This window comes from Thunnus thynnus, chromosome 10, assembly GCF_963924715.1.
Source record: "Thunnus thynnus chromosome 10, fThuThy2.1, whole genome shotgun sequence".
Classification (NCBI taxonomy): Eukaryota; Metazoa; Chordata; class Actinopteri; order Scombriformes; family Scombridae; genus Thunnus; species Thunnus thynnus.
Genome location: NC_089526.1, coordinates 3,877,487 through 3,899,176, shown reverse-complemented (window position 1 = coordinate 3,899,176; position 21,690 = coordinate 3,877,487). Strand labels below are relative to the sequence as shown.

The following is a 21,690-nucleotide window of genomic DNA, read 5'->3' as shown; positions in this document are numbered from 1 at the left end:
CTTTACAGTCCATGACTAACTCCATCAATTTCACCTCACATGCGTGACGTCTCAGAATGACGACGTTCCCCTGATTTACCGACAGAGCGAGCCATAACCGATTCACCCGATTTCAACCATTTCACCTGAAAAACAGAGAATCAGTCTGAACCAAAACACTGAACTCTTGGTTATTCCTCATGATAATATCCTCCAGTAGGGAATATACAGGTTTTTGATCATTCAGTCATTTAGCTAAACATAAATATACATACATTTAAGAATATTATAAAGATTTCTGAACTTGTATTATAAATATTTCTACAAAAAACGTGCTTGGATGACTTTTTTTTAATGAAAAAATTAAATACATTTAAAGACTTTTCAGGTCAGTTGAATACTTGTTTTTAAAAGATATAATACATTAATATAATTAATTTATGTCAGATTCATAATACTTTACTTTATGTGGTTATTCCTCATCATAATATCCTCCTTTTCTCGTCTAAAACTGCTAATGTCACTTGTTCCTTCTTCTTCTTGCAATCTTTTTAAGTGTAGAGAATTTACAGTTTATGCTGGGAATTAAGTCATTTAGCTGAATAAATATATAAATAAAATAATATAAATAATATACAAATTATTTTTAACAATGTCCTCCTGTCAGAAGTCATCCAAAGATATTTATAAAAATACTTTATCAGATATGTTTGGCTGACTGCTGACGGGTTTATTTGGAAAAATATATTTTTAAATGACTTTCCTGCACTTTCCTTGTGCAGTTCAGATCATTTTGATACTCATGACAGATTTTTATAATATATTTTATAATACATGTCAGGTTTATAGCACCTAAAATACTTTTCTGGACAAATAAAACACTCGTAGAGGATCAGTGTGTTGCTAAAATGCAGGATTGGAGGTTTTCACTCTCCGAGACACAGCGGTGAGGTTTCCCTGTTACAATGCAAAGGTATCGTTTTAGCACATTAACAATCCTTCACGCATTAGCTGTCAAACGCTCTGGGAACCGCTGGCAGGAGGAAGGTTTTTGTGCTGCGTTCACCTGTCGCGGAGGTCATCTGTCGGCCGGTGGGTGATGGAGTGGATTCCTCGCATACCGCCGGCCGTTAGGCGGTCACGCAGTCAAAGCCGGTGTCAACGTGGTCCAAGTTCACACGCTTCCAGCGGTTACGACAAGCCCTCACCTGTTGTTTGTGGTCAGAGCAGGCGGCTGCAGAGTGATGTAGGTGGTCTGCACTGAGTTTTGTCTTTAGTGAAAGGGTCTAGTTTCTCTTACTGCATAAACTACTGATAATGTATTTCAAGAACATTTATCAACAGGCTGGTAGGTTGTTTACCTCAGATGTATGTTTACTGACAGGTGGGAAGCATCACATGGAATAAACGTTCATATGAGAAGAAAAGGGAGAACAGAACAACAGCTTGGATTTAATTTTATTTGAACTGGCACATTAATCGTAATGTCAGATTTTAGAATTAAATTATTTTATTTTCTCTCTAAAAGTCCTCAGGCCAACATCAGTACAATGGACGCAGTGTTTTGCTGCATGTGTTAATAATCTTTGCTAATTTATGACCCTGGGTTGGAGACTTAGTAGCTCATAAAAAAAACTAGAAATCATAACTAGCAGTTTGGCATAAAAAAAATGTCTGCAGCTTGTATTTACAGTAAATTTATTAGGATTTGAACACAGCGTGACCTCTCCTTTAGCTTTTAACATCTTAAAAGATACAAAGTAGAGATTTTTGACTGATGGAAATATAGCAAAACACAATGGTGTTTTCTTCTGTAATTTCCTCTCAGGAAATTATTACTCAGTATTTATTATTATTCAACATTTAGTTAAATACACATATTTGCTTTCTTTCTGAGAAGTTATATAAGCAGATTGATATCAATCTCATACCTGCGTGTTAAGAACAGAGCCAGGACAGAGTCAGGGGGTGGTTAGCTTAGCTTAGCTTAGCATAAAGACTGGAAGCAGGGCAAACAGCTAGCTTAGCTCTGTCCAAAGTTAAAAAAAATACAAAATACACCTCGCAAAACCTTAAAAAACACTTAGTAACACCTTGCATCCCTGTATTTGTAGAATCTGTACTCAAACAGAAAAACTAGCTGTAAAAACTACAAGTTGTGGTATATTTTATTTTCAGGGACTTTTTTCAGGATATGATAGATTTATATCGTTAATGTTATTAGTAACATCTGTGCTTTTCCTACTGTGACAAGTCAAAATGTCTGTTGTGAAAAAAGGCATCGGACAATGGTTTTAAATTAATTATTCTTCTGGCATTATCCAAAAAAAAACAACTTATGATTAAAAATAATATGATTTATGATTAAGCTTAGTTCGAAATTGAATTTTGCTGTCATTCATCCACATACAAGTAATACAGTAAACAAATGTTGTTCATCTTTGGGGTCAAGGTAGAAAAAGAAATGAGTAAAACAGACAACACAAGCATACAGATAAATAAAAAACAACTGAAACACTTGAGGTTTGGGAAAGGTTGTTATCATGGATAAATATTTTTTTAAAAACTACTATTTATAGACTGACATCTGACGTTAAGGTCCACCACCCCAACCTCCACACCATATCATGTAGTCGACTTCTCCGGTCCATGTGAAGGAAGCATTTACACACTTTTACCTGTCGGACGGTTTCATACCAAGCCTGCTCATAACACACCTGTCCCAGGTTATCATGACTGAGGCTCATCTCTCTCTCTCACAGAGGTCATCACAGCCCGTCTCACCCCTCCAAACACACACACACACACTCATATATACACACACACACTCATATACACACACACTCTCCCATGCCGTCATCCTGCGGTCAGCAGCAGGTCGGCGGAGTGTGTGCGTCCCTGTGGAGACAGTGTGTCTCCCAACAGCCTTTTGTCTGTGTGACGTTTGAGTGACAGCAAAGAAGAGGTTCCCTATATTTAGGCCCCTGAAAACCAATCTCTGTCACAGTGTGAGTGTGTGTGTGTGTGTGATAGAGAGAGAGAGAGAGAGAGAGAGAGGAGAGAGAGAGAGAGTGTGTGTCCTCGGTCTGTCAAAAGGCAGCCCTCTTCAAAGAGAGAGAGTGCCCTTTGTGCAGAGGTTAGGACTCTGGAGTGTGTATTGAGTGTACGGAGAAACGTCTGTATGTGATGACAGACGAGTGGTGTGTTGTGTGTGCTGTGTGTGTGTGTGTGTGTGTGTGTGTGTGTGTGTGTGTGTGCGCGCCAATGAACGGCTTCCCTGAGGCAACAAAAACTAGGTGTGTGAAAGAGTCCTCTGATCTGCACTTCTGATGGAAGTTGAAACATACTGTACACACACACACACACACATATAGAGGGTCCTGTTACACAGACAGAGTTCAGCGGTTGAAGTCGGAGTATCGGTGACTTTGTGGTCGTCCTGGTTTGACTGTGAACGTGTCAAAACGAGAACTCTTCTCTGTCTCTGTCTTTCATTTTATTTCTGTTCCATCTGTGTGAATGACAGCAGTTGTTACCTTTGTTGTCTCCGCCAACGAAATCTGGAAGGAGGTTGTGTTTTCATCCGTGTCCGTTAACTGTTTGTTAGCATTTTCAGTCGATTAGAAAATGAAACCTTGATGGAAAACACTCGTGCAAATAAGCATAAACTGCAGAGACTGCAGCTTTGGAAGTTACAACATTTTTGAGCTTTCAAGTAGCAGATGTCGGAAATTTAATTTTTTTCTTTATTGATACATGGAAATAAGTAATTTGTGCCCTCAAATTAGTCTTTTGTGGCCCCTAAAGATAAACATTTATTATCCTGTAAACAGTACAAAATAAAAACCAAATTATATTAAACCTAAGCTGCATTAAAAAGTGGTACATGTGCATTAATGTGATAGCAGCGAAAGGACACAGAATGGATTCAATAATGTAGCAATATTTTTTATCCAGTAATGAATTCAGTATTTGTAAAACGCCCTGAAACACAGCTGTCGACTTACCGTTAACACTTTAGCTGCTCCTGCTTGACTAGACGCAGCCACAACAACCTGTAACCTTTAATGTTGCAAAAAACAACCTTGAGAGTGCAAATAAGGTAATTCAAGGATATTAATTACTGATTCATGTGCACAAATGATCAAAATGTTTACGTGACACCAGTCGGGCTTTGTAGGTTCGTGCATACCTTTGAGTTATTTTGTTTTCTGTCTCTGATAACAATAATGTAACTGTGTGCATCTCTATATTATTAATAATGTGTCTCATGAACTGTCTGTCTCCTCCTGTCTCTTTTGTTCTTTCAAACACTTCAGTTTAATTAATCTAAAATTGATTTAAAGGTGTTTAATTTGCATCACAGTCATACAAAAGTATGTAAAGTTTTTAGCAGCTGTGACAGTGTACAAAAACTAAATCAGTAGAAAATATGTTATAAAATATATTACTGATGTCTCTTGAGAGCGTGTTGCCTTTACAGGTTATAAAACATTTCAGTGTTGTAATTTCTCAACTGTGCAGCTGTTTTCAGTAGTATTAAATATATATATATATATTTGATTGTTCATGTTTCTTCAGGTCTGTTCTGTCTCTGGTCTTCCTGTGATGCTGCTAACTATTAGTCTGTGTTCTGTCAAAGATTTTTCTGTTTTTTAATCATTGCCATGTTTAGGTGTTCTTCCATCTTTTCTCAATCTGTCTGATCCTCCTGAGAGTACACTGTTTAACGTGTGTGTGTGTGTGTGTGTCTGTGCCTCGTCTTATGCAGAATAAGATCCTGAACAGGACCGGCTGCTGTCCGGTTTGCACTGAAAGTGAGTAAGTTCTTCTCAAAACCTCATCCTCACATTTTAAATCCCTCCACACAGTGAATTGTGGGATTCAAACATTCCTCAATTAATCAAAGAAAACTGTTGAATTTGATGCCTTAAAAAGTCTTAAAATATCCAGTTGTTAAGGTCTCGATTGTATTAAATATTTCTGTTATTACATTTTCTGTTGATGCAGATGTGGAATTATCCAGTATAGATGGATTATCTGTATTAAGTGATAAATCAATCAAAGTGAGGTAAAAGCCATGAATTAACCCCCTTAAAAGCAAAGAAAACAAATCTCTGTCCAGCCATTGTTTCTTCAGCTGAGTGTTTCCCATGAACTCCAGACCAAACTGCGGTTTGCCCTCGGGTCACTTTAGTTTGGTTTTTGGCTGCAACCTGCAGCAAAAATCCCAGAAATGGCTGTAAATGTACCATTACAAGACTACAAAGACTCCATGTGCCTAGTTTATAACGTTGTGTTTAGTTCAGTTTAGTTTAGAGACATAGTTTGACCGGACCACAACGTCTGGTTCCAAAATGTAATTGGAAATTATCTTTTTGCTGCTGGTTGTCATCAACAAGTCTCCTTCCACCCATGCACGCTCGCGTTTTGGGTTTTTTTTTAAGGTTGCTGAGTTCAAGTCTGCTTTCTATGTATTTGTGATTTCAACATTTACTCCATCTTCATTTCTCTTCGTCTCTCTGCAGAGCCGGGTGTATGTACGGTCTTTGGAGACCCTCATTACAACACCTTCGACGGCAGGACCTTTAACTTTCAGGGAACCTGTCAGTACGTGCTGACTCGTGAATGTGCTGGCGTTCCCTCAGCAGGGCCGGGAAATACCGTCAACATCAACAGCCCCGACTCGAGCTTCACGGTAGGATGAGAGTTTAATTTTAGAAACATCACAGCCTTTAAAAGGATTAAAGACAGTTAGATGAGGTATCAGATATCTGTTTCATGGACCTACCTGTAGCCTAGCTAAGCACTGGAAACACTGGAAGAAGGAGGAAACTGAGTGACCTTGACCTTTATTTTCCGTGACTCGCTCCCAGGTGTTGGTGAAGAACGACGCCCGGCGGACTCGCTCCTTCTCCTGGACTCAGTCTGTTGAGGTGAGGCTGTCGGGTTTGGTCCTCAGCCTCCACCAGCACCTGACGGTCCGGAGGAACGGCACCCGCATCGCCCTCCCCTACCACGGCCCCGGGGTGCACATCGACCTGGACGGATACCTGCTCAAACTCACCACCATCGCAGGTCAGCACACAACACGCAGGTCACACTTTTTAAGGAGGCATCACACTCGATTTAAAGATTTAGTTTAACACTCACCCGTCTCAACTAACCTGTAAATGAGCGAGATGTTGCAATTTATTGATTTTATACAATCAAACTGAGATGCAAACTACTGACATTTGAATCTGAACATGCAAAGCTGGAAGGAGCACCTTCAAAGGAATAATGTTCATTTAAAAACTCATAATCAATATATTGAATACTAATCATGACATTACACAGGCCAGTGCATTATTAGCCTTCATGTGCCTCTTACATGGATTATTACAAGAAACAGAAAGAAACTAATGAGTTTGTACTTTGAATTTCTTAATTCATCATTTAAATGCAAATTTAATGGATCAATTTGTGATTGCTTTTTTTTTTTTTTTTAAAGTTTATTACTGTATTGATTTATTGTGCAGTAATTAAACACCAAAATTTTGTGTAATTATTCCAATGGCACTCTCCACGATAAACCCAATAAACCACAGCTGTCGGTAAAAAAATTACCTTTTTCAAAATAATCTCAACTCAAGGTCCACTTACGAGCTTTTTCAACCAATTCTATTGATGTTGATGAAGACTGTGTGGTTGAAAGCTTTGGAAAAAGCTAGTAAATGGAGCTTGAGCTAAGATAATTTAGACCAAAACCATAAATTGAAGGTCAATAATGAACTTTAATGCTCAAAGTTTGTACTCAAACCTTCGTCCATATCTCTAAGACTGTTCTCTCATGCTGATATAATGACAATTTATGATATTTGACCTTTAAAACACACAAAAAGCACTTACCTTGAGCAGGGAAATATAATGTCTAAAGGCATTAACTTGATTCTAACTTTACACCCTGCAGGTCTGGAGATCACGTGGGACGGTGACAGTTTCGTGGAGGTCGTGGCCGCTCCCCACCTGCGCGGACGCCTCTGCGGCCTTTGCGGCAACTACAACGGCCACAAGCGCGACGACACCATGGGAGGCGACGGCCAGTTCAAGTTCGACGTGGACGAGTTCGCCGAGTCGTGGCGAGTCGAGGGCAACGAGGTTTGCGCCCAGCAGCCTCCGCCTCGCCGGCCGACGTCCTTCCTGTGCCCCGGCAGCGTCAAAGTCAAGTTCAGGGCTCACCGGGAGTGTCAGAAGATTAAGTCGTGGGAGTTTCAGAAGTGCCACCGTGTGGTTGACTTCGCCCCTTTCTACCGGTGAGGCCAAGAACTGAATGTAGACTTTTGATACCAAATGATGAGTTAACAACCCACTCTTGTCCAAAAAAGGACTTTTATTATAAACATACATCTTGTGAAATGAATCATTATTTTAAAATCTTGTTTTTTATAGTTTCTCGACCCAATTAAGCACCGACTTACCCTACCTCACTGCAACCTGACCATAAACCCTTCACTGATATGCAATGTCCTCTCAATATCATTGCCATAGAAGAAAAGACATTTTGTACGCAGTATACACATGCACTGTTCTCTGGATTTTGTAGGAAGTCTATTCAACAGAAGTTGTCCAACTGATGCAGTCATGAACTAGGAGACATATCAAGAAAAACATTTGTCTCTACCAGTAACACTTAACCACTAAATTTGGACGTTAAAACCAAGAAAACTGAACTTTGAAAGGAAAACAGTCAGACTGAGCAAAACAAAACATCCAGTATTTGTCTTTAAATATCTGAACATTGAAAAGGCCAGTGTCAAAGCTGTCCTACGAGAGTACAGACCAGTATAATGATGCACGTACATCTAAACTATTCCTTGACCTAACGACTAATCCCATCCAAATCCCTGACCCACAAAACAACAAACACTTTCCAGAAGTTAGGTTTTGGCGTACAGGTTCTGTAAAATAATTGATTGATCGTCCTGCTCTCTGCAGGTCGTGTGTGACGGACATGTGTGAGTGTCCGGTCCATAAGAACTGCTACTGCGAGTCCTTCATCGCCTACAGCCGCGCCTGCGAGAGGGAAGGAGTACCCGTCCTCTGGAGGCCCGACACCGCTTGTATGGGTGAGTGAACCAATCACAATCTCACATGAAGATATACATGAATAGTAATCTGAAGTTATCTTAAAGACCACAGATTTTGCTTTGTTCATGGTGTTAGATGCCATTTTGATCAGACTGTACAATAGATTCTGTTATAGTTGTGTTAATATGTAATTTAGACATCATCAGACATGGACTGGGCTGCTACTGGTGTTTGCTTTTGATTTTTTAAACCAAAAAAAAACATGGTAGATGTTGAGAAAATGTTCTCCCACAGCCCTTTACATTCAGCGTTTTTCACAAGGTTCAGAGACAGTGAATCATCATAATCAAAATCAGTTTTGACCTTTGTGTGAACAACCTATCCTATAAAATTACACAAATAGGAACTAAATATTAATAAAATATCTCATATAGGATCAACAGTAAGTGGCCTTTAATTTCCCTTTCTTAATATATCCTCCAGACCTTCAGCTCACTAATAGTAGAGCACCTTTAAAGTCTTTATCTTCATTCATGTGACATATTTCCGAATGAAACAGAATCATATCCTACAGATGTGACTGGATCCCTCAAAAGGTCTTTTAGCCTCCCTCGCCCGCTTTGTTAGATCAGGAGAATAAATACATTAGATCTCAACCTCAGTCTTTGGTAATTTATACAAAGACAAACACACCTCCTACTAAGATATCTGTCTGCTAGCTACCCAGTTTTATATGATGGGCAGGGTTAGCTAGCTAGCTAGTTACTCCATATTTGATAGGAGAAATTAATGTAACCGCCCCTGAGTTCAAGATGAGTGGTGTGGTGTGACAGGAATGTTTATGAATGTCTGTGATGGTGAACAGTTTCCTTAAAATCTTTGTAACCTTAAATGCTCAGCAAAAACTTCTTATGGACCACAGGAGGACGAGCAGTACCACTAGTAGTTCAGTCCAAGAAACTTCTGTATCAAGTCAAATGATACTCCTTATATCATCAGCCCATCAAATGTATCAGTGACCTTGTTTCCACGTACATTATTACAACTGATTGGCTGAATCCTAACCTCTTTTTTTTAATCTCCTCTTCCCTCCCCTCAGCCACCCAGTGTAAACACGGCGCCGTGTACGACACCTGCGGACCGGGCTGCACCAAAACCTGCGACAACTGGAACGAGATCGGACCGTGCCACAAGCCCTGCGTGGCCGGCTGCCACTGCCCCGCCAACCTGGTGCTGTTCCAGGGACGCTGCATCAAACCCATAGCCTGTCCTGGACGGTGACCCTTGTGACCCGGGTGGGAGGGGGGATCAGGTTAGGGAAGGTCATTCAGTATCAAGACTTTGGGGGGGCCAAACTAGCCGAGAAGAGTTTTTTTTGGGAGGACACCTAAAGGCTACTCGAGTCGACAGATCAGATGCAACAAGGTACTCAGGGTCCATATCGTCGTAAGGAAGCGTGTCGCAGTGAGAACAGTGATGGACTGAAGGGAAACTTAGTGGATGCTCACCACCACATTCAGCTTCTTGTGCCTCTTGTAATACCATGTGCTGTCATACCAGTCACCACCACAAGGGGGGGCGCTAATATCAGTCTCAAAGAGGTAGAACTTCACTCCTAAGAGAAAACTCAGGGGCTCTATTTGGAGATTTTTTTTTTTTGGATCTCCAGCAGCTGAGGAACATTTGAGCACGCTGTCATGGACCCTCAGGAAACAGGAATTTTAGGGCCAGTGGACTCCCGTTTGAGCCAAAATGGCGCCCGAATTTCTCTCACAAACACTCTGAAGTGAGCGTCTGCATCTGGAAATGGGGGAGATTTCAAAGAGGAGAAACTCTCTGATGCATGATATCGAACTGCCCCTTGTAATCTCTATTCCATCATTTCATACTGTAAGCTAGCAGATTTATATGAAAAGACAGACAGCTTTTATATTATTATTATTATTATTATTATTATTATTGTTCTAATTATTATTATTTGTTGTTGATATTGTTAATTTATATATCGGTCAAATGACATGTCGTAGCAAGAGCCAGAATCATGAACATAATTGCGTTATAAATGATTTAAAGGGAAAAAAAAGCTATTTATGTATTTGTTGTGTACTTTTGTGTTACTGTTTGAAGAGAAATGCCCAAATGTGACTCAGTCGTTGCACCATCGCAGGGAAAAAGTACTGTATTGTGTTCTGCTCCGTGTACAGGTTGTTGTGGTTAGTATCAAACTGAAGGTGTTCATCTTAAGCATATGTTTCACTTGACAATAATTATTTAAAGACCAGCAATATAATCTTTTATCGAAGTCCCATTTTTGACGTCTGTCTTTACTTTTGAAAGTGTTCGTTAATGGCAGCAGAAGCTTTTGGTCAGAAGCAGCGGTTTCCAACTTGGACATGATTGTCCAGCTAGAAAAAAAAAAAAAAACTAAATCATAAAAACTAAATTATTCTTATTTTTGGTCTTTTTCCTCTAATTGCCTTCAGATTTATAAACTTGCAACCATGATGAAGGGTTGCAAATAAAAACCACTGCTGTAAAGGTTGAACATTCGGCAGCCAAAGTTGAAAAAATGTTGTAAAGCCGGATTCATAGTTGATGAAAGAGGTTAACGAAAGTCCAGTTTTGATTATAATTCAGGGTTGGATTTTACCAGTGTGAAGCATCACTGCAACACTAACCGTATCATGCTTTAATTATATTCACCACAGTTATGTGTTTATATTATTTCATTCATTTTATGATACACAGCAACAGTTGGAAAGGCTTGTCTTTATAGCAGCGATTTTTTTTTGATTAATTGATTAATTGTTTGGTCTATAAAATACTAGAAAACTGAAAAAATGTCATCCACAGTTTCCTAAAGCTCAATTAATGTCATCAAATTGCCTCTTTTGTTCAACCAACTGTCCAAAATTCAAACATAAGACCAAAGCAAATCCTCACAAATGACAATCGGTTATCAAAACAGCTGCTGATTATATTTCTGCTGATCAATTAATCGACTTATCGTTGCAGCTCTGCTTGTCTTGTCTCTTCACTTAATAAACAACCAGTCCTGTGCAAAATCTCCATGTCTTAAAACCTTCAAACACAACCATATTCACTCAAAAAAGGAAGAAAAACATCTATTTTAAATACTTTTGCACACTTTTAATACACTTCAAATTTGTACAAACATATTTCACAAAAACGTAGCACTAAAGAAAACACATAAGAACTAAAGCATCAAATACAACAGAGTCAGTCTGACAACAGAAGTGTTGTTATTACAGAGGACACGAGGAGAAAATGTGACTTTTGCACCCACCTTCCTCAGTGATTGGTTCACTGAATAATTCGCCACTTTGAGTCTTCAAGTACAGGAGATTTTAAGTAAATAACTGTAGGCTGGGGTCAAATTTACCAACACTTGGCAGGTGGTTAATTTCCCATATAAAGAAGAAATACATATATATATATATAGTACCTGGTCCTCCTGAGAATCAGGATGTTTGACTTCCAGCTGTTTTAAATACTGTGTGGTGCGTCAGTAACTTGTCTGATCACAACTATCACAACCGTCTCTTCTGTTCTGTGAGCTCATGAAGCAAAAGACGAACTTCATCTAAAGATGCTTTTGAGAAACACAGCCATGATATAAAAACACCGCCGACGACAATTACATCCAATATAACACAGTGGTGTTGTTGGTGGTGGTGAAAGGGTTTCATCTCAAAATGCTACATGACCATTTGCAGATGACATTCTCTAATCTTTATAAGTTTTTAAAGTATTTAGTCTTTATTTCATACTGAATTTAATTTTCTTTAAAGTAGATGTCCAAACAATGATACAGATTTGTAAAGCCTGATATTTTTGAATCATTCAAGATCCTATATGTACCAATTAATTGAAGTTTGTCCAACGTTTACAGGTGCAGCAGGACAGTGAGGAAGATGTCAGTCCAGTACAGTCGGGACACTCCTGCAGTGTTGTGAAGACGTCTAAATAGACCTTTTTCACTGCAGACATTTTGATTTGTCATAGCTGGAAGAGCACAGGCTATGTCCAGTGAACCATCCTGCACTATTACAAGGTCATGAAAACTAAATGGGATTCATCATCCATCATCAATGTTTTAATTTCACTTGTGCTTTTGCTGCTTTGACATATAAAAATGTCTGCTGAGAAAAAAAAAAGTCTATTGTTAGTGTTTATTTTTCACACTTAGAACTCATAAAAAGGCAGACAGTTAATATAATGCACTATACTATTCAGTAAGTAAGGAATGATTTTGGACAAAGTCTTTGACTTTGCTGAGTTTCTTGAAGCCGCTACAACACACTGACTGTAAACCCTCACAGGTGTTTTCATGTACAGACTGTGCTTGAGTGACGTCTGCCTGAAGCTGCAGTCAGACTGGATTTCTCTGGAAAAATTAATGTATGAAGTACAAGCAAAAGCAGCAAGAGGAGACAGGAAATAGTGCAGGTTGTTGCAAACAAACTGCGGTAGCTAGCATTACCTGCAGACTAACAACAATAGTCCACAAAGTTGTAAATTATACAATGTTTTATCAAATATTTTAATGTCATTTATCAATTTAACTGTAGCCGAGCAGCATCCCTCTTCTTCTGCTGCTTGTAATATTTCACCGTATAGTAAACAAAGCAAATAAACAATCAATATTTCCTGACTGACAGGTCAGATCCACTCGTCTCTCAAACCGCTGGAACGTTGTGAGTTAAAGTTTGATCAGATTCAACTCTGCATGAAGCAAAAGCAAATGTGAAATCCGGTCTGACTGCACCATCAATCTCCTGTTGCACCTACAACAGGTGGGACAAACTTAAACTATTGGTACATTGAGAGAGGTGACCTAATTTGATTTCCTGCATAACTAACATGACTTCTCCTTCTGCATAGAAAAACAAAACTAAAGATTTCTTAGTTGATCGAGACAATATTACTCGTCTATTTGACTATTTTGAAATTCCAAATGTTGACAAATCTGCAAAAAATAATTATTATTCAGTGTTTTAATCTTGCACTTAACATTTGTCAGGATGAAAAAAAGAAGAATCCTCTCAGAAAAACACATTATCAACTCTGAACTGTCTTGTCAGTTTAGTCATTTTGTGATGAAACTCCTTCGCTGTGTGTTTTTTGGCTGTTGTGTTGCGTTGCACTAATAATGATATTCATTAACACCGGTGGCTTAAACAGATTAAAAAGGGAACAATCACTGACATCACTACTCAAATCCACAACACAAACATTTCAGATAAAAGTCAAATGAAAACATTGAAACACGCAGTGTGAATGTGTTTGCTCTCTGCACATGATGAGCTGCAGGTCAAGTCTTTGGCATTTATACAAGATAAGACATTCACCTTCATTTACAGACTGAAACGCTGTAAGGCATGGGATGGTACTATGGTTTTAGCTTTATATGACAAATGTGGAGCAAAAATAAGATTTTCTCTGGTTGAAACACATGACTGATACAACAAACCTGAAACAAATAGTGGTCATTATGATAAAAAAAATAACAGGAAACTCTTTGGAGGAAACGTGTTTTTTTCACACTCAATCCTGCATATTTTGGATTTCAAGTTGTTTTTTTTATTGGATGTGAAATTTCGTTGTCGCCCATGCCTCAAATCTAGACCCTCAGCTAATTCACTCACCAGTTAAATGATTAATATCATCTGTAATTCTCTTCCACAAGCTTTGATACTGTAACTGGTTATACTGTGAGCCAGCAGGATTTATCGGGACATTTATAATTATTCATCAATCATATGAGCTAAATGATGAAAGTAATGGCAGCTAACGCACTTTGCCATTTCACCCGACCATTAGAGAGCCCTACAAACAACTTCCTACTGTACCTCCTCCTCTGTACACTCAAACAGCTGCCTATGCTTTCATGTAGTAACACCGGCTAGAACAACCAATTTTTGTTTGATTTTCAGCTATTTTTCTGCCTTTTTTAGTAAGAGCGTGCTCTGTCCAGCACCACGTGACAGAGACCAGAAATTAGCAGCTAGCTGGTGAAGAACATCTAGCATAAAGTGAATACATTATATGGAGTGGATATAGCATTGTTTGCTAACATGTTAGCCTTAACAACATGATTATCTGATATATATATATATATATCAGGTCCATGTTTCTATGAGTTTGGTCTTTTTTTAAGTGTTTTTTTCACTAAATTCAGCTTAAAACATCTGCAACTTGGCTCCAAACTGTAGACAAACGATACACGTGGCCCCAAAACGCCAGAAACTTCAAATGTCCTATAAGCTTAAACAGCAGTCTTAAATTCATACCTCATACTGCTAAAACCCAAAATTAAAATCATTACAAAACCTTAGAACAGCAACCTGAAACTAGTTAAATTATATTTCTCTAATTGTCAACAAACCCAACAATGAACTGATCTACTAACAAGTAGTGTGTGTCTTCTTCCTCTGTGCTGTAGACGTCTGTTATTGTCCAAAAACTATTAAAAAAACACGTCAATGAGTCACATCGCTGCATTAGGTGACATGTTTCTTCATCACCATGAACACGAACACCGTCCTGCTGCCAGAAATACTCACTAGAGCACCAAATGTGGATTCATCCGCTGCAGAAAATAGTCCCCAATTAATGCACTATTTCCTTCTGTTTCAGTAACATTTGTTAAAAACTGAAGTGAGCAGCTGGTTTAGAAAGTTACTGAGACTTTTTCTTCTTTTTTTTTTAACTGAAACCATTTACTTATGATTATGTTTTTAAAGATCTTCAGTAGGAACCAGTGGTTGTTGGTCTGACACGATGTTGGTTTTGATCTTTTCATGGGTTTTGTTGACAATAAGGAAACATACAGAATAGCACCGGCCTTCTCCCTTAATGAAGGTCATCTGACCAGAAGCTTGAGACCTTTATTAAGATGAATTTCTAAAAAGACCAGCAAAGAGTTTAAAACTATCACTAAGAAACTACAGTTGAGATTAGGAAGGCGCGGAGCATCATAATCTCAACAGATACTAGATAAACAAGTGTTTTTTTTATTTGATTTGTTGCAGACTATCTTTGCAATTCTGTACTTTTTATATTCTCAGCAAACTGATAAAAAAAATGTGACAACGATAAGGAGAGGCTTCCCACGACCTTCTCTGATAAACGAAGAGACGAGCGGAGAAGAAGGGCGAAACAAATCTCTTCCTTGTCTCCTGAAGACAAGAGATGATACAAGTAGATAAAACTAGCTGCTCTAAGTACAGAAAATATGTATGTGCACTCTAATATATATTCTTCCATACCTCTCAAGTAAAAGTTTCTTCTTCTTCTTCTTCTAAAGTTTTGCTATACAAAACAAAATATACATCTAATAAAAATACACTCTTAAAAGTTCCAGGCTGGCCAGCTTTAAGGATATAATACTACAAAATAAAAATGAAAAAATACAGTCAAACCAAAAGATATACAGCTGGGGTCAGCGATCACAGCAAAGGAACAAGTGAACCAGGCTGAAGGGAGGAGGAGTGTAGAGAGAGAGAGAGAGAGACTGACCAACAGGAAGTTCAGTCGTCGTCGCTGTCACTGCCCGACTCGCTGAGCTGAAGGTCGTTTCCTGTGAACGCCAGAAGAAGAAAAACGGGTTAGAACGTAGTTTAGTGATGAGTTTCATGCTATAAAACGTCCGATATAGATCCCCAGCTGATATACTGTGCTTCAGAGACAGATGCACAAGCTAACAGAGGTTTATGTGCATGAGAGGTTTATATGACAATTCAATATTAATGTTTATCTATAGTGGAATCGTGTAATGATGATGATTTTTGTGCTGTGATAGAAAATAATAATTAAGAGCACATTAAGACTAAAAACTAAATGAGTTAGTGAAGCTCTTGTTTCACACATATGATGGGTTTTGTCTGATGTTATAAGAGGAACACAGATGTGATTTTGCCTACTTTTTCTTGATTCTGATATGTATAAATATAAGACAAATATTTAAGGAAAACTATCGTTCGCCTGGGTTTTATTTTCACAGCTGTGCCCGTCGTTTCCATCGGTTGTGATTAACATTATATCACTAATGTGACTGCTGAGATCTAGAAACACGGTAAAGAGAGATCCAACGGGGCAACTAACAAGCAGTCAGATGATCAGACATTTTTATAGCTTTACTTGAAGGTAAAAACAGAAAGTGAATGTACCTGAAATGCTGGTTAGCATCCCTCATTGCACAGGAAAACCAGGTGAACATCTATAGCAAGGTGGTCGAGGTCGGTTTGTAAATTGTGGCGGATTTTTACAACGGATAGTTTAGTCCTCTGAACACTAGAGGAGCACCAGGTCTACAGAGCTTCAAGGTCAAAGCTGAAAGCTAAAGAGGATTATGTTGTTGTTGTCACAGTGTTTTCTCTGTTTCTTTCTCTTGTCTCACTCCTGTAAAGCACACTGCTTTGAAAGTGACTTATAAGCAAAGTTTGCCTGCTTATTGGTAATGAAAGAATCTCTCAATAAAATATTTAATTTCCGGGATAAGCTCAACTCTCCTGCAACCCCTGAACAGGATTACATGACAAAGTATAACCAGGAGATACTAACGGAGTGTGTTCATGAGCTGGTTGTTGCCCTGCTGCCGGTCGGCTCCTCCGTTGGCCATGGGGTGGCGGTTGGGGGAGGTCTGGCTGAGCGGTCGTGGGGGGGCGTCGTGCTCTCCGTCGCTGCTGCTGCTGTCGTCGCCGCTCCCCGAGGCGCTGGCCGAGTCAGAGGAGCTGCTGCTGCCGCTGCTGCTCATCTGCTCTATCACCTCCACCTCTGCTCGCAGCTCTGCAGGGGGCAGCAGAGGTCAGCATCACATCCACAGATTTACAGTTTTATCTTCCATTTCTATTAATCCATTGGTCCAAATATTTGTGAAAACCCAACATAAATGCAGTATAAAAGTAATACTCTATGTTCCATGTGTTATAATTATGTTAGATATTAAATTGGCCTGTTCAATCTCAGGCTACAGCTGCAGCCGGACCTCCTCACCTCTCTTGATGTCGTCCAGCTGCGGCTCCGGGGAAGGATTATCCTTAGAAGGAGACGGGGAGGTCTTTACCCCGACCCCCGGCTTCGTGGGGGCCCGGAACTGAGAGCTGGGTTGGCTGGACCGGACCGACTGCTGCTCGATCCGGGCCTGGATCTTACTGCTGCCCTCCGCCCTAAAACACAAACACAGCAGATGCTCCAAATTTTACTCCTTCATGACTTCAACTGTTGTTCCTGCACAGAAATGACTGCAGGCTAATTTTCCAACAAGGGACGATGAGACTACAATTATAAATGAAATAAACTGTATGGAGAAATTGACCTTTACATGAAGACGACGATATGATCAATGTGTAAAATACTGGAATATGTATACATATGTCACTGCAAGACGCTGTTTCTGTAAGTATTAAATTGCTCATGTAAACCTGTTTCTTTTTGGCTGAAAATATCAATAAAAATAAACTGTTTTTGCTGCTGGAAAATCCTTTTTTCCCACAAAAATACATTTAGTTTTTGGACATCGTTTTGAGATGCTGATTTTGTTGTAGTGATGATCAACATCCACCGGGTGGAGCCAAAGAGTTGCCGTTTCAAGGCCTCAAAAGACTGAATGCTTGTGAATTATAGTGGATGAAAAAATCTAAACAAAATAAACAGATAATAAATACACATTTCTGAGTGTTTAATGGCTGCAAATGGAATTTTGGTGGAATAACTACATATACAGTTTGTGTTTTCATTGGCTTGACATCAAAAATATGTTTTTGCATGTGAGAAATGAGTCAGACAAAAAAAAAAAAAAAAAGATTTCCAACACAAACCTGCAAGTTAAAAGTGGTTTTACATTAATTTATCTTAACAGAAGCTCAGAGTCAGTGTTTCCACTGGTGAGAAGTTCTCAGACTTGTGACCTCTCACCTGGTTTTCTTGACCTGGATGCTGCTGCTCAGCTTCTCCAGTACGAATTCTCCGGTGTCGTGGTTAATGATGAGCACGCAGTCCTTCTGGTACGGCCGCTTGTTTCCTTTGAATACTGTCATGGGAGGCGTGGAGCCCTGGAAGACAACAACATATCTAAATATGTATGCAGGCTTTTCATTGTAGGTCTATGTTTGCTTTACCGGGTGTTGCAGTACAAAGTTATCTTGACACTCACCTGCAGGTATATGTGTGTGTGTGTGTGTGTGTCTTTTATTTTCATTGCAGAATGTTATCAAATCAGTTGCTTCAGTTCTATTATTTCCATACATCTTGCCTGTAAACTTGTGTTTGTCTGCTTATGTTTGTTTATATGTCTGTATGAGTTTCTTACATTTGTTCTTGGCAACTGAAAACCCACATTTCTTGTATGTGTCAACATATTTAGACAATAAAGTTGATTCTGATTCTAATTTAAATGTCAGTGAGTTTGTCTGAGACTGATAAACAACATTGTTTCCAAAAACTTGTCTGAAAAACATTTTTTCCATCGACAGTTTTAGGGGAACTGAAGGAGAAATGTAAAAATGTCTTGAACACAAACAAGGAAAATAATGGACAACTAAATATTTATGTTTCCTGTTATCTGTCTGAAGCAGTTATAGTGGCTGTATGATTGGTGCATATTTTATTTCAGTTTGCTAAGAAAATCAATTTATTTTAAAATCAATGCTGTACTGTTATCATGTTCCTAGTTGAGGGTTTAAAAATCCTCCTTCGTGTTTTATTCATGAATTTGTTTCATTTTGCAATGAAAATCAACCTGCAGACAGTTGAATATTTTAACACCAAAAATATGGAGATTGTTGCCAAACAGCAGCCTCACAAAACAATAAATTCATAATCTTTATCCAAAAAAGAATCACGTTGTTTAGGAAGGATTTGCTGGTAACATACAGTAGTTTGCAATATTAGTGAATTATGTGAGTATTAGTGAGTTATGAAGAAAAGATTCTCTGCTCAAAGACTGGATCTAGTTAAGGATCAATAAAAGGGAGCGGACAGTCTTACTGGAATGTGAGGTAACGTTATGGTAACTTCATCTCCTTTCCCAACTTGTAGTTCTCCCTCACAGCTCGTGTCGATAGATGCTGGTTTGAAGTCATCTGTAAAATAAGGACATTGGGTAGAGATAAACTGTAAGGAATATACAAAAAGCAGATGTCAAAAAAAGTCTTGCAACACACCAAAACCTCAGCTCTGGAGCAACCTAAAGTTTCTTGGTGTTTATTTAAATATTTTCTGTACATGGAAGAGTGAGCAACATGTTTTACTTTTGTTTTATCAGGCTCGCATGTCGATCAGGAGAACAGTTCACAGGTGTGTCAAATCATGTGATCATTAAACATCTTAAAACCAGTCTGTTCACCTGATTGACAAGCAGATGGAGCAACATGCTAAACACGTTGCTTGCTCTTTTTCTTACAGATATGGTTTAAATAAATACTAAGACGTTTTCAGTTTTTAGTGCACCGAGCCTTTTCTTATACAACACCTCACATAAAAAGAACAAAGCTAGAACAATGAATCATTATTCTACTTCCAACAAAAACAACTAGCCTGATTCCTGCCTCTTTCTCTTGAGAAAAACATGAACATGACCACAGTATCCTGCTTAAAGTGCACAATCAGCAAACTGTAACAGGCAGGACTGGCATAAAAATATCAGAAAACAATATGTCTCCTTAACTTACAAGTAAGTCGGCTTTGTTCTCCTTCATATAAATTTGGTATTAATATTAATTAAATACAAACTGATAAAAATACAAAAAGTAACCTTAAGCCATAATTTTGTTCAGTCTTTGATCTCTAAAGGTCATTGCCACTAATCTGGAATCAGATCCTTTACATGTCATCCTCATCCTCAGCTCATCTGCATCAACAATGAATCTTTTTCTTTCTTATAACCTCATTACACCAAAAAACAACAACAAACAAAACAAAAAAAACAGCTTTTTGCCTTTTCTCACCTTATTTCCTTCTCAGTTGAATTGGATGTCATAATGTTTCACTTTTTCCTTTCTCTTTTTTTTTTTTTGCCATTTTTTACTTTGTACTGATGTACTGTCAAGTTGATGTATATATATAACACTTCCTTTGGATCTATAATTGTTAAACTGAGCAATAACTGACTCATTGTCATCTGTATATGAACCAAAATGCTCAGTAACAGTGGTGGAAGAAGTATTCAGATCCTTTACTTAAATAAAAGTACATAAGTATTATGAGCTTGATGTAGTTAAAGTATTGCAGTAAAAGTAGTGGTTTGGTCCCTCTGACTGATATATTATTATATATGACATCATTAGATTATTAATAGTGAAGCATCAGTGTTAGAGCAGCATGTTACTGTTGTAGCTGCTGGAGGTGGAGCTAGTTTCAACTACTTTATATACAGTTAGCTAGTTTAGTCCAGTGGTTCCCAACCTAGGGGTCGGGCCCCCCCCAAAGGGTCAGCAGATAAATCTGAGGGGTGGTGAGATGATTAATGGGAGAGGAAAGAAGAAAAAACAAAGTTCTGATACACAAATCTGTTTTCAGTTTTTGGACTTTTTCTCTAATCTTTGATTTTTGCTGAAATATTGGATCATTTGAACATTTATGTAAATGAAAGCATGTGAGAAGTTTAGAGGGAAAAATCACTATTTGGTGGAGCTGTTAACAACTCATAGACATGTGAAATGTGACCCCGACTACACACTGCTTTTTGTAAGACGTCAAAAGACAAAAAGGTTGGAAACCACTGGTTTCATCTTTAACAATGTGTTGTATTTTAAAAGCTTGTTATATTATCCACTGTGTCAAATCTTCATCTGAAAAGTAACTAAAGCTGTCAAATAAATGTAGTGGAGTAGAAAGTAGAATATTTCCCTCTGAAATGTAGTGGAGTGGAACTATAAAGTAGCATCACACAGAAACACACAAGTAAAGTACAAGTACCTCAAAGCTGTACAGTATTTGAATAATAGTATTCAATATATAGTAAAGTATTCAATAAAAATATCCTTGACAAAAAGCTGTAATACTCCCACTTGTCTATACCTTGAGTTTTATTTAAACATAAAGCAGATGTAACAATATTTGTCTATGCAAATGACTTTATTTACTCATCCACGTTACTGGCTGGGTTGTGTAAGAGGCATCCTCCCCGTCCATGTGAGCTGACTAATCCCACACAACAGTTAATTTAACACTTTAACAAAAGTCTTTTTTTAAACCACATAACGCGGTTGTTTTTCACACTTACATCTGATGGTGTGAAAGGAAGATTTTGGCCTCTTCTCAAAGCTTTCTCCGAGCTTCAAAACATGCTCCTCTTTGTCCAGCAGCGGATTCGTACTCCCGTTCATGTCTCCGTTTCTGTTGTTTGTTTTTAACCCAGAATTTACATTTACTTAAAATATTCCGCAGAGCCGATGTTTTTATTTGACAAATCCACGGAGATTAGAATAAGAACTCAACTATAAGACAAAGTTAGCCGACTGGCTAACCATTAGCAAAACATCCGTCGTGACGTCATCGGGCCGCTCCTCTTCCGCGTTTCGTCCGGCTGTCAAATATCACCGCCGAAAACAGGTTACCTCTTAAAAAAAACAATATAAGACCTCATAATTAATAAATGTGATATAAAATTATTTATTT

The 21,690-nt window shown here is 38.4% G+C and overlaps 2 protein-coding genes across 6 annotated transcripts in view; one reads left to right on the top strand and one right to left on the bottom strand.

Moving 5' to 3' along the window:
- bmper (BMP binding endothelial regulator) overlaps positions 1 to 10,351 on the top strand; it is a 38,086-nt gene extending 27,735 nt beyond the window's left edge. For both annotated transcript variants that reach the window (XM_067600499.1, XM_067600500.1), the window contains exons 11-16: positions 4,751 to 4,796; positions 5,508 to 5,677; positions 5,856 to 6,057; positions 6,932 to 7,274; positions 7,957 to 8,087; positions 9,149 to 10,351. In XM_067600499.1, the coding sequence (XP_067456600.1) occupies positions 4,751 to 4,796; positions 5,508 to 5,677; positions 5,856 to 6,057; positions 6,932 to 7,274; positions 7,957 to 8,087; positions 9,149 to 9,330 (1,074 nt within the window). In that variant the 3' untranslated portion in view covers positions 9,331 to 10,351. The remainder of the gene's footprint in view (positions 1 to 4,750; positions 4,797 to 5,507; positions 5,678 to 5,855; positions 6,058 to 6,931; positions 7,275 to 7,956; positions 8,088 to 9,148) is intronic.
- Positions 10,352 to 11,912: 1,561 nt separating this feature from the next.
- eaf1 (ELL associated factor 1) lies at positions 11,913 to 21,556 on the bottom strand. Of its 4 annotated transcripts, XR_010930293.1 has the most exons (8): positions 21,296 to 21,556; positions 19,060 to 19,154; positions 17,989 to 18,125; positions 17,068 to 17,240; positions 16,636 to 16,860; positions 15,592 to 15,652; positions 15,342 to 15,384; positions 11,913 to 15,251 (listed from the first exon to the last, which is right to left on the bottom strand). XR_010930293.1 is itself a non-coding variant. In XM_067600507.1 (7 exons), the coding sequence occupies exons 1-6, from the start codon at positions 21,396 to 21,398 to the stop codon at positions 15,603 to 15,605; spliced, it is 783 nt and encodes a 260-aa protein (XP_067456608.1). In that variant the 5' UTR covers positions 21,399 to 21,556; the 3' UTR covers positions 11,913 to 15,384; positions 15,592 to 15,602. The 4 variants fall into 4 exon arrangements, 2 of the variants coding, with proteins under 2 accessions (XP_067456608.1, XP_067456607.1); XR_010930292.1 differs by having other exon boundaries at positions 15,342 to 15,652; positions 21,296 to 21,555; XM_067600507.1 differs by having other exon boundaries at positions 11,913 to 15,384.
- Between the last annotated feature and the right edge of the window lie 134 nt (positions 21,557 to 21,690).